The sequence below is a fragment of the Arachis stenosperma genome, chromosome 6 (assembly GCF_014773155.1).
Source record: "Arachis stenosperma cultivar V10309 chromosome 6, arast.V10309.gnm1.PFL2, whole genome shotgun sequence".
Lineage (NCBI taxonomy): Eukaryota > Viridiplantae > Streptophyta > Magnoliopsida > Fabales > Fabaceae > Arachis > Arachis stenosperma.
In genome coordinates, this window is record NC_080382.1 from 131,302,504 (window position 1) to 131,315,870 (window position 13,367).

Below are 13,367 nucleotides of genomic sequence, written 5' to 3' on the forward strand. Positions count from 1 at the left end.
GATTCTTAAGTTCGTTTATGTCAATCATTTAAGCTGTGTTTGTTTTTGGAGACAGAACAAGACATGATATTAAAAAAGAAATAATAGAACGAAAACACTAAAAATTATTTGTTGTGCATTATTTTTGAATATGATGGACAAGACACTAATATAATGTCCTGTATTATGTTTGGATAGACATAGACAAAATTAAGATATTATGCGAAATGACTAAAATAGTCATGTGATTCCAAATTTTTTACATCAAGTACAAAATAATTTAATAAAAAATAAGAGTGAATTAAGTAACAAAATTGGTTTATAAACCAATAAGATAAAAATGATATTAAAGTAACAAAATTAAGAATAAATAAAATAACATAAAGTAGAAAAATGAATTAAGTCTCTATTAATACAGCATGCCATAGAAAAGAGAATGAACCATAAAAATAAATAAATTAATTATCCAATCAAGTAAGAAATTCTACCAAAAAAGAGAATATCTAAAAAAAAAGAACGTAGAGAGAGAAAGAAGAACTACGATGCAAAGAAGAAGCTAAAATTAAGAAAAAATAAGAAGAAATAATAGTAGAATAATATTTATAAACAGAAAGAGAAAAATTTTTGATAAAAAAGTCTGTGTCCACTTTTTTAAATTTCGTATTATTATTGTCCTTAGTAAAAGGAGTGAATACAAAAATATAAAATAGCGTTCTAAAAATAATGTATTCTATGTTCATATCTCTACTTCTAAATACATTTCAAACATTGTTATTTATGTCTCTGTGTTCTGTTTTCAAAAACAGACAGCTATCTTATCAATGTCAATAACGTATTAATGATTGACGGAAGAGATTCTCAAGTATAAAATTGTATTAAAAAATGGTCTAAAGATAGAATGTCTTTTCATAATTTAAAAAATTCTAATTGATTTTCAATTATTCAAATAATTTAGTTATGCATGATTTTTGATATATTCTCATATTACTGTTTATAAAAATCGTTTAAATTAATTACTTAGATTATTCGAATTCAATTAAAAATTTTAAATTATGAATAAACATTTAATCCTTCAAACAAATAATCAGAATTACAAAAGACGTTTATTTATTATTTAATTATTATATTCATCAATATTAACATCGTAGTTAAAATTGTGTGAATAAAAAAATATTTAAATAGTTTCTCTTAATCTATCTATGATTATAAAAAAATATTTTGTAAATATTAAAAGTAATTAATAAATTATTCATTATGTATTTAGTACATATTGTTTTATATATCTTTTAATAAAATAATTAATTGTTAAAATAATTAAATTTATTATAATAGAATAAATAAACGTTTCAATAATTATTCTTTTTTGAAATAATATGAACAAACTTTAATAAGCAAAAAAAAAAAAAGCCATTATTGTAGTTTTTAATATTTCATGCACATTTTGCATTGTTTTAAAAATTAGACCAAATCTGGCAAACCGATTAGTTCAATAATTCAAAATCCAGTTTACAGTTGGAAAATTACCTGGGAACCGGCAAACCGGACGACTCGAAGGATTCTTGGGTTTTTCCCAAAAATCGGAGGCCCGCTCCACGACATTGTTTTGGTCCGACAAAAAGGAATGAACCAATCCTAACCTGTAAACCTTCCAATCCCAACCCATTCTCCCTCCATAAAACTCTCTTCTCTGTCTGTCTGAGCCGGCGCCTTTCACCCCGTCATTTCCTTGCTTCTATCGTCGCTCGTCTTCGACGCTTCCTCCTGTCACTTCGTCTTGTCGTTCTTCTGCCGCTGCCTTAATCCGGGTAAGTCTTCTGTCCTCATATCTTGTTTTATTATTATTATTTTAATTTACTTTCTGGAACTGTTACTTGTAATTTGCTGTGTTTGAGTTGTTATTGCTGCTGCTATGTTTGTTGAGTCGTTTTTGTCTCAGTTGCTTTTTGTAATTTTTTGTGTTTTTGTTGCTATTGAATCTTTTGCTATGTTGTCGAATTTTTGTATTTTGAATCTATTGCTATTTAAGCCTTTGATTAAATTATCATATCAAATAAAAAAGTCTTAAGACATACAATACAAATATTTGGAAAATTAAAAAATGGACTCGTGTAATTTAACGAGTTAATATTTAAAATGGTCATGAAATTTGATTTAAATTTAATTTTGTCCTTTAATTTTTAATTTAATTCAAATTGTAGTATAAAATTTTAAAACGATGACTCAAATTAGTTCCATTATCCATTTCTGTAACTAAAAAATGATGTCGTTTTACTCTTTTTCTTTTTATTTTTTTTCTTCTTCAATGTCTGAATTTTCTCATCATTTAGTTGTTACCACTTGAAAAGGTATGATTGAGAGTGGTAGAAAGTCCAAACATTAAGGAAGAGAAAAAAGAGGAGAAGGAGTAAAACGACATCGTTTTGGCGCAAACAACAAAATTACGTCTTTTAATCGTGCCACAAAAATTTTACGGTACAACTTGGATCAATTAAAATTTAGACGACTAAATTGAGTCAGAAATCAAATTTTATGGATTATTGAATATTAACTCGTATGATAAAAGAGTAAATTTATTAAGGTGTAGAGAAAGCAGAGTAATTTTCAATATCTTCTATGATATTTCTTATTCATGGTTCTAGAAATCGAATTGAACTGGACCGACAATCGAACCAATTCGACCAAAAACCAAACATTTCTACTGGTCCTAAAAACCTGCTATTTTAAAAACCATTTATAAATTGTTGAACCAGTCAAGAACCGGTTGGTTAGACCAAATTGGGATCCGGCCGGTTTATAAAAAACACCGACGTTTTGAACTTAAAAGACCAAGAGAGAGATCAGAATCCCTTCCTTCCCCATCTCTGCAGTTCAAAATTCACAAAGCTCAAAGTCCAAACCCTGAAACCTAGCTTTTCCACCACCGCCGCAAGGACTGCCGCCGCCCGTCCCGCTCCGGCAACGCAGTCGTCGTTTGGTTGTCCGCTCTTCTTCCTCATTCAAGAATCGCACCTTATTCCTCGAGCTGGGCGTCAGTCCCTGGTCTTTGTCTGCTCCGTGGTGCTCCTGCCGTCGTCCGTCGCGCTTAGGCACCACTGTCTTCGTCTGGTCGTGGTGCTCGAAGTTTCCAACCCACCAATCGCAGCTTCTTCCTCGAGCTCGGCGTCTTGGAGTCTGCCCTTCGTTTGCTCAGCCGCAGCACTTCCAATCCACCACTGTCTTCGAGTCGTGATCGTCGCCTGGCCTTCGTCTCCGTCGCGCTTCTGCCCCTCTGCTCAGAGTGCTCAGAAGTCAGAACGAAGGTTTAGGATTCTGCTAGTGCTACTTAGGTTTGTTTCTTCGTTTTTTATTTGAATTTTTCGTTCTTGGTTTTTTGTTCTTCGGATTAGGATTCTGCTACTGCTAGTGCTACTCAGATTGAATTGTTGAATGATTAGCTCACTGCTATTGTGCTGTACTCTGTTTTGTTGCCTTTTTTGGTACTGTGTTGAAAGCCTGAAAACCTTATAATCCTTGTTAATTTTTGAAAAATTTTATTGCTGCTGCCTAACTTTTTATTGTGTTATTTTGATTTAATTGTTGGTGGTGTTGTTATGTAACTTTTAGTTGTTCCTGCTGTCGTTGTTGCTTTCTTTTAAATTTTAATTGGCGTTGTTGTTGTCTTATAATTTACTATAATTTGATTTGGTGTAATTTTCCTACTCTGTTGATCTTTGTTTTAATTGTTCAGTTATTCTCTGTTTATTGCTTTAACTGTTATTGTGAACTTGTTAATTTGCTAATTGTTCTTGTGTTGTTCTTTTGTTATCTTTAATTTTTTTTTTGTTTTTGTTGTGATTTTCTGTTCTTGAACTTGTTAAATTGATAATTTGCTAAATTGTTGGGCTGCTGTTGTTTTAATTTGCTAAATTGTTAGGTTGCTGCGATTTAATTTGCTGGATTTTCTTGTTTATTTGTTATATTGTTGTTGTGTATTTACTGTTGTCTTTGAGATTATTGCTGGATATTGGTGATCTTTGATTTATTATATGCTTCATGTTTTCTTTGTTCTGTTCTTATGAAGAAAAAAAAACTTTGTTTTCATTGTTTTGTTCATTGTTTGGTTGCACTGTCCCTGCTCTCGATCTCCGCTGACTTGCTGCCTCTCCTCTGTGTTGGATGTTTTTTGTTTCAGGCTCTATTGTGTGTTTGTTGTGCAACACTATCATTTTTTGTTTTACTTTTTGACTCGGCTACATTAAGGCAATATTCTCTATCTTTAACTTGTGCGTTGTGATTCAATCCAGCCATTTTTAATGGAAGTATAATTTTGTCAGTTGTCTACAAATCTACATCAAATTTTTGTAGATTTTGATGATTGATGACAAACTTTCATTTATATTTGGATATTTTCTTTTGTTATTTAACTTTTGTTTGTACTTTAATAAGATTATAAGATTTTGGTTGATGATATTTCATGTAGTGTTTTAAATTTGGAAGATATTTTAAGATTTATATTAGACTATAATTATATTTTAGGGTGATTATTTATAACTTATTATCATAAAACGGTTTTTCTGGTTGAACTATAGTTGAACCGGTTGGACTAATAAACCAGTGAACAGTAACTAGAGCGGTTTGATAACCGGTCTAGTTTTTAGAACCTTGTTCCTGATGCTCAAGTGCTGGGGAAATGTGAATGAGAATTTGACCCAATGACTAAACTAAGTGTATATAATCCTTTTATTTTAAAGGAGAACCACCTTTGTTATTTATTTTATTTTTATTCTCTTTGGATTTTTCACATGTTTATATTAAAGGAGAGGAAATTCTTGAAAAGTAATTAGGCCATTTCCATGTGTTTGGCATGTTAACAAAACAACGAATTCTACTGAAATATGTATACCATTTTACCTTCTTGTGATATGTCAACCTCTGAGATGTATCTCATTTTCCCTTTCTGGGTTTTTTTTTTTGTCCGAGTCCATGCTTATCTTTATGGGATTAAAGATTGTGGAATGGCATCAGCCGGGTCTTTTAGTTTGTGATCATGCACACGTATATTTTCTAGTCAAGCATCTTATTGAACATCCTTTATGTTTATCTGCATCGCAAAGCATTCTTCAAAAATTAAAGCTTACAGTTGAAAATTCATCGTATGTCTGTATCCTATATGCTTTATTATGTATCATGATGCTCAAGGAATTGTTTAATTTTCTTTGCTCATGGAGTTCCCTAGTTTTCATTTTTTCTTTAATGCTAATATGCATCATTTTTTCCCCAGCTGTTCTGATATAACAAGAACAACAGTGACATGTTTTGCACCTGACAACCAACTTAGGTAAGTGTTAAAATTGTGAAGGGTATCTGTGTTCTAAGAATAGGAAACAAATACAGTGATGTTGACTTTCTATTTGTGCATTTTTTGGATTTACATTAGAATATAGTTTTGTTTTTGTGTGATTATTTATGATTTTATTATAATTTACATGGCATTTTTTTTAATAGAGTTTTAATTCTACTTTCAATTATATATGTCATGTTTGAGTGTTTGCCTATTGGATTGATTGTGTGATTGCATGAAGACAACGGGTGGAATGAATGTTGTTGGAATTTTTGGATGTTTCTGGAATGTGCTATATTGTTTGTCTATTTTCGAATGCTTGCCTTTTTTTGGAGGCGTGTTCATTTGTTAGGAGTATGAACTAAATACCATTATATATGTTTTAAAGTTAAGTACTAAGTAGTAATTTGGCCAGGTTTGAACACTATGCATTTTGAGCTATTATAACATAATAGTATTTTGATATTTCGTAATTGTGATTATTTTCTCTATTTGTGTTTTTATGAGTCCTTGTAGGTATTTACATTTTGTTAGGCTCCTACTTTCTTCTTTCCTATGCTCCTCTTTTGTGCCTGTGTAGGAACTCATTCTTGACAACTTTGCGAGTCACCAAGAGAGGGCAAGAAACAATGGCAGCAATGATGCAAGGAGTGCAGAAGAACACTCTATATGTGGGTGGTTTAGCTGAGGAAGTTAACGAGTCCATACTTCATGCAGCCTTCATACCCTTCGGGGACATTAAGGATGTTAAGACCCCACTTGACCAGGCAACGCAGAAGCACAGGTCGTTTGGCTTTGTTACATTTCTTGAGAGGGAGGACGCTGCTGCCGCCATGGACAACATGGATGGCGCTGAACTCTACGGCCGTGTACTCACTGTTAACTATGCCCTCCCTGAGAAAATCAAGGGTGGTGAGCAGGGCTGGGCCGCTCAACCAAGTAAGCTTACATTACACGTCACCTCTCTCTCTCTCTCTCTCTCTCTCTCTCTCTCTCTCACACACACACACACACACACACACACACACACACACACAAAAACACCCCCTAGTTCCAGCATGGCTATCAACTGTTTTGATTCATATGTGATATTTAGGTTAAATTGAATAATTAGTAAGTATATTTTTGTGGTGGAAGCTACCATTTTTCTCCTAACTGTAAGTTCGGAACTTATTCTCATAATCTGAAATAATAAAGTCCCAATTTTGATTCTGAGTAGGAGTCTGTATGAAAAGGTGTCCCCCACCCCCCCTCTCTCTTCTTTTTAATTGTAAAAATAATCGGGGTTTGGAACAAATGTACATTTTTTTTATTGGAAAATACGGGTGACTAAAGAGGTTGATGATTTTATGTTGGTTGGCTAGATAACAATAGGTTGGTCCTTCATGGATGTGTTGCTGTTAGTGGAACCTGCTAAGATTGGATCATTGAAAATTTAAAATGTGGCTGGGAAAGTGATGCTAATATTAAACGTGTCTGATCTGAACTGAATTGCTTTTGGTGGTGGCAATTGATGGAGTTTAGCTAGGTACGGGTTTGGATGTGCATTGGCATGATGGATTTAGTGAAAGAAAGAGGAGGAACGAGGAGGAGGAGGAGGAGGAGGAGGAGGAGGGGGGGGGGGGGGGGGAAGGAATAGGGTAAACGTTATGACTTGGTATTGATTGCTGATTTTCAACTCTCAAGTTTAGTAAACCTGTATTTTGTCAAGACCTCTTTGAATAAGATTTCTCATTTGTAGATTTTTTTAGTTTCCTATTTGATAAACATGTTATTACAAGCCATGATTTTAGGTGTGCCTCTCTAGTAATTAATGCTTACAAATAAGAAGGGATTAAGGGTGGGTATGGAGGAAAGATAACCCTAACATGGATGCATCAGGTTTCACCTTACCATATTCACCATTGTGTTTTTATCAGTATGTTTTAAGTCATGACCCTTGTTTGCAAAGTTATCGATGGATTGGAGACCATTCCGAATGATGTAGAGAGAGAATAACATCTAGGAAGGAATCAATGGTGAAATATTTTTCAATACGAATCACGTTGAATCAAGAAAGAAGTGACAAAGTGAGAGATGTGTTTACACAATTCTTTGAATTTATGTTGAGTTTGGTAGTGTATTATGCACAAATATACACAATCCTTAAGTAGATAAACATTTAATTTGTGGCATTCTGAACTTTAAAGCTGTAGATAGGCAGAAATTGTTTGAACCCTCTTTGCATATCATTGTGGTAGCATTCCTGATCCAATTTCTTGATCTGTGATGACTCTGCATTTTGAATTTCAGTTTGGGCTGATGCTGACACCTGGTTTGAGCGGCAACAACAAGAAGAAGAGATGCGTCGTCTTGAGGCAGAGAGTCGAGCTGCAAATCAGGCAGCAGAAGACCTGCGCAGGAAAAAAGCTGCCGAAGAGCGGGAAGGAGAAAAAGAAGACGAAATTGATCCCATGGCAAAGGCCGAAGCAGAGGCTCTGCAACAGAATAACTAGTTACTAATCAACAACTTAACAAAGAGGAAAGCCCTTGAGGAGGAAAATTGCATCCCTGATGTGTGATATCTCATTGGTTTATGGAGTTTTGAATTCCTGTATGATTCTGAAACGGCGTAGTCATGAAAATTCTTGGTTAAGTATTTGGCTTGTGTTAAAATGTTTTATTGCATATCCTAAGTTCAGAGTCGTGAATCAAGCCAAATTTATTTATTGATTCCGTTTGTATATTATAACTTATAAGGTTTGGTTGAATATGTACCTTCTCAGACCTGAAAAATAGTAGCAACACCTCACACATCACAGAGTAGCCTTTGTTTTAGTGTTTTTGACAATTTTGTTAACACCCAAAAAATAGTAGTTAGCCGAGGTACCATTCTGTTTTGGATAACAATTTTCAATATAAGTTACCAGTTGACAATTTGTACCAAGTAATTTACACCGTTAACTGTATTAAGGCAAAAAGCAGCTCAAATATTAAATAATTTTTAAATTAATAATTTCATAACGTGTTTTTGTCATTTACTTATAATTTGACAGATATTTTCCTTCTCTCTCATAACTCATAAGCACTGCTGCAGTGGCAATATTTTAGTCATGAAACATAGACTAAGCAAGTATACTCTGCTAAGATAATTACAAACCTTATAAATACGGACCTTTTGTTCCCCCCACGAGTCAGGATAGCAAGTTTGATTTAAAGGAATGTCAAACTCAAAGGCTATTTTTAAGATTTTTCAGATGATGGAATCGAGTGTAGTTAATTAATAAAATAAAAGAGATAAGTGAAGAGTGAACTAATGTGTCATTTCCTCTCTAATTTGGCACTCCTTTTCACCGTTGCCTTCTCTACTATCATTCCCAAACAGACCGTATATATTTTCTCAAACTCTGAAAAGCAACAATCTTCATTTCAATTATCCAATTTTTTGTATGCTTATTAAGTCTTCATGAGAGGTTAATGCATTTTTTTTTTCTGAGAGCAAATATACCTTATGATAAGTTAGAACCAATTTGTACTTTTAAGATGAGACTTTTGTCATAGTCGTGTTTAAGTTATGTGGACAACAGGACGAGTTAAAGACCACGTAGTTATATGTGTGACTCATTAAGTCATTATTAAATTCTATAAGAGGCCGTTTCAAGAATTGGAGTAACGTATTATATATACCTTGCTATGGTGATAATTTTAAGCTGACTAAATAATATAATACTAAACTTATAAAATGCAATTGCATGCCCATTGTTGGATCTTGTGTTAACTTTGTTACATGATAAGTTTTTGTTCGCACTATTTTTGCCCAGCATGTTCGATTTTGCAACAAAAGTAACAAGCAACCATTTAGGGATTAATCAGCAACGGTTACCCTTCTTACAGTTGAGTGCACCAGCAGTGGTGGTCATTGATTCAACCAAAGAAGATGGCCTTGCACTGAGACTCAATGCCCTAGCATAGGTATAAAGAGCACCTTCACCAGATTCTCGGAAGAATGCTCCATTCAAGAACATGTCCCCCTCAGATCTCCAGTTCCAGTTCTTCCATTCCTTCTGTGCCGCAATCTCGTGCTTCGTCACCTCCTTGCTGAACCTGTTATCCGGTGCCAGAAACCTGTTCCCTTGGCTTATAATGGTTGGGTTAGCACTCCCGCCAATAGCGTACATTTCCCAGTGAGTATAGGCATTATTAACCACGTGAAAATACCCATGTCTGCACCTGCAACATCATTATATTTAATTAACCATATGTTATACCAACATCATAAAGTATGTAAAAAAAAAAAAAAAAAAGTACGCACAAACCTATATATAAAGACATGTATACTTTTCATTGCGATATCTTCAATCTTATATAAAGTTATTTAAAGGTATTGAGCTATCAATACTACCTGCATATTTTGATCACATTTTTAATTGACTAATATACCCTTATTACCATGTTTTTATATATGGACACTGTTATATACCCTTATTTAAATCCAAAGATTGTAAGAGTAGATAAACAGTGATCCTATTTTAATTAGCCATTTAATTTATTTAAGGTGGAGATTTAGAATTTATACATTTTTTAATTATCAATTATATATATATATATATATATGTGTGTGTGTGTGTGTGTGTGTGTGTAAATTTTCACCTCTTATTAAACAATGACATTATTTTGATGGTTAAGAAGATCACATATGGAAGATGAATACAATTTTGGATTTAAGTATACTGTTATAATAAGGGTACTAATAGGTAAACACTTATATCTTCATGTAAAATTGACCGTCCAGATGATAATTTAGTCAAATATATTAAATTATTTAATTAATTTTAATTATTAATTTCACATAAAAACAAATGTACGAGAATTTTTATCTTATAGTAATTAAGACAAAAAAAGTAAACATTAACATGCTATTATCTTTCTATAAAATTAATAATTAAAAATGATTAGATAATCTAATAAATTTAAGCAATAATTTTTAATCATTATTTTTTCATAAATAAAACTGAATGTTAATTTAAATAAATAAAAAAAGGGGTAGCGGTACCCACCTTGGCATCCTTTGAACGAGGCCTTCTCCAAAATGATTATAGGCTATTGTGACTTGCATGTCCTTGTCTTGAATGTACTCGTCACTATGACCCAACAGCATAACCTTGTTATGATGCGTCATGTAATTGTTGGATATGGTAATAGCCGTCGATCCATGGATGGCATCAATGAGACCATCATGGCAGTTAGACAACGAGCAATGATCAATCCACACATGTTTCGAACCAAAGATGGAAACTCCGTCGCCGTCCGACACCGTCCACCACCCATAATGGCTTGGAGAGTCTCTTATGTACCCATGCCCAGTTGGCACACAATCATGGATGTGAATACCATGAATGATGATGTTACTCACATGATGTATGGTGATGCATCCACCATTGGCAATGTGAACACTAGCACCTCTTCCGTCAATAGTCTTGAAGGAATTCATAACAAGCTCTTGTTTCAGATTGATCACCATGTCTCTCTTGAAAATGATCCATAGTGGCTCGTCTTGAATAACTGCGTGTCTTAGTGTTCCTGGTTTTGGGTTCACAGGGTCATCGTCGCCGGAGTCCGTTACCACATAGATTTGGCCGTTTCTTCCTCCGGTTGCGTCCTTGCCGAACCCGATGGCGCAATCTGCGAGTCTTTGACGGTTGTTTTCCCAGTTTGGATCACAACGCCAGCAGTCGTCAATGGGATTACCAGTTCCACATGAAAAGTAACCCAAGTTTCTTCTTGAGCCATTCATGCCTCTGCAATGAGGTTATAAAACAAAACTGAATTGAGACATACATTTCTTAAGAGTTTCATTTGACCTTGAATTACTTTCCAACAGATTATAGGCCATCAAAATGTATTTGTTTGTTCATTATTTAGACATCTATTTAATTTCTTTAGTCTAATAACTTTAATTTAGAAATTGAATAATGTACTTTGTTCTATATTTTTAAATATTAATAATTAATTAATAATAAAAAATTCTAATGAGTTATAGTTCAAATGGTATAGTCTCTTCATACTCGTCTAAAAAAGTTGCGAATTCAAATTTTTCTATTTTTGTTAAAAAAAAACTAATAGCCAAAAACAATAATTTTAATGACTCTTAATATTTTTTTATATATTAAAAATAAATTAAATAACACATATATATAAATACATAATAATTGATAATAATTGATTTAATGACCAAGGATTCAAGGAAACTTTTAACATTCATATAGCATTTTTGTTGCTCTTATCCTAATCGATTATATTAATGAGTTTAAATGACTATTTAAACAAGAAATTTATGAAGTAGTTATTTATATATGATTAGATATCAGTTTGAAAATTCTTTTATAATTAATTGTACATAAAAAATAATTCTTTTTTAGTCATCATTATTCTTCCTCCTAAATAAACTTTATGTAATGTATAAAAATATAAAAGTTCAATAAGTAGGAAAATTTTTTGGTCAATAAAAACTTCAAGGATATTTTTTTTTAAACCTACATATAAAGTAGAGGAATGCAAAAAAGAGAGGGAGAGTGGAGAAAGAGAAAAACAAAGACAATTGTTTGGATAACCTTCGAAAAATAGAGGATAAATTATCTTTTTTATGAATATTATTAATGGATAATAGATTTGTTTTGCACATTTTTAACATATGATGAAATGATCACATTTAACCAATTTAAATTTGGAAAAAAAATAAACTTAATGTATGAAAATATTTAAATAGTTTTATAGTAATACGAAAATAAAAATAATACAATAAGCTAATTATCTAAAATTTAATTTAAATATGCTATTTTATATTCAAATAAATTAAAATATATAAAACAAATTATTTTATGTGTTCAATACATGTATAATTAGGATAACTATGCTATAGTATATATGAGAGAGGATAATTTACCTATTAATTTTCGGAAGATACCAAAATAATTATCAAACACAAAACTGGCTTAATTTTCGATAGAATGTGTTTGTGAGGTTCATTTTGGAGGCAAGGATAGAAGGGCTTGAGATTGAGCTAGAAACTTGGCATAACAATAAGTAAAACTTTATGTAATTACATACTTTCTCTATTTTAAAATTTAAGTTTCTTTTATTGAAAATATTGTAAAATTAATATATTTAGACATATTTACTTAAATATATTAAAATTTTAAAATTATTTGAATATGTTAATTGTTTAATTAAGGCACCAAAAATAAAAAAATCACTTAGGGTCTATTTTGGTTTAAAACCCATATTCTATTTTTATTGTTTTCTATTTTGAAGAATATAAGTTTACTTTAGCTATATATATGAAGTGAAGAATATAAGTTTAGGGCTTATTAGTAATTAAGTATACCTGTCTATATCTTGTACAACCAGATTAGAGTGTTGATGAACTGCCGAGGAGGGAGTGAGAAATGAGAGAGCTAGAACCACGAAGCATGAAAAGTGACCCATTTTACTCAAAGAACGTTAATAATGCATGAGACGTGGGGGATAGTGGAGGAACATAATTACATAAGGGTGAAGTAGTGGGGGTTTAAAAGGATTAAAAGCCGAAAGTAATGGCGTGATTGTTACTTCAAATTGGGCTCCAGACACTTCATTTTTTTCTTTTTTGTGAATCAGTAATTTGTTAAAGTAATTTTTAAAAAGAGAAATTCTCCACATACAAGCGTTTTTTTATACAAGTCTTTACAAGTGTACCTTCTTCTTCTTGCGCACGTTCTTTTTCCTCTTCTTCTTCTTTTCTTTCGTTTCTTGTCTTCTCTTTCTCCTTTTTCAACCATTACTGGTTTCACTGCACCTTCTTCTTGTTCTTGCTGCATGTCTGTCTTCTTCCTCTTCTTCTTCTTCTTCTTCTTCTTCTTCTTCTTCTTCTTCTTCTTTTCTTTTGTTTCTTGCCTTCTCTTTCTCCTTCTTCAACCGTTACTCACTGCACCTTTTTCTTCTTCTTACTGCACATTCTTCTTCCTTCTTCTTCTTCTTCTTCTTCTTTTCTTTTGTTTTTTGCCTTCTCTTTCTCCTTCTTCATTTACGTGCTTTTCTCTCTGTTTTCTTT

The 13,367-nt window shown here is 32.4% G+C and overlaps 2 protein-coding genes across 5 annotated transcripts; one reads left to right on the forward strand and one right to left on the reverse strand.

Annotated features, from left to right (window-relative positions):
* Nucleotides 1–1,632: 1,632 nt before the first annotated feature.
* On the forward strand, nt 1,633–8,215 carry LOC130936144 (uncharacterized). 4 transcript variants are annotated; one of them, XM_057866149.1, is made up of 5 exons: nt 3,085–3,305; nt 4,151–4,218; nt 5,240–5,296; nt 5,880–6,238; nt 7,592–8,215. In XM_057866149.1, exons 4-5 carry the CDS (start codon nt 5,929–5,931, stop codon nt 7,792–7,794), a joined length of 513 nt encoding a protein of 170 aa, XP_057722132.1. In that variant the 5' UTR covers nt 3,085–3,305; nt 4,151–4,218; nt 5,240–5,296; nt 5,880–5,928; the 3' UTR covers nt 7,795–8,215. The 4 variants fall into 4 exon arrangements, with proteins under 4 accessions (XP_057722133.1, XP_057722135.1, XP_057722134.1 ...); XM_057866150.1 differs by lacking the exons at nt 3,085–3,305; nt 4,151–4,218 and adding an exon at nt 1,633–1,784; XM_057866152.1 differs by lacking the exon at nt 4,151–4,218 and having other exon boundaries at nt 2,822–3,305.
* Nucleotides 8,216–8,994: 779 nt separating this feature from the next.
* On the reverse strand, nt 8,995–12,794 carry LOC130935503 (pectate lyase-like). The gene is made up of 3 exons (XM_057865270.1): nt 12,663–12,794; nt 10,336–11,076; nt 8,995–9,508 (listed from the first exon to the last, which is right to left on the reverse strand). The coding sequence occupies exons 1-3, from the start codon at nt 12,761–12,763 to the stop codon at nt 9,148–9,150; spliced, it is 1,203 nt and encodes a 400-aa protein (XP_057721253.1). The 5' UTR covers nt 12,764–12,794; the 3' UTR covers nt 8,995–9,147.
* Between the last annotated feature and the right edge of the window lie 573 nt (nt 12,795–13,367).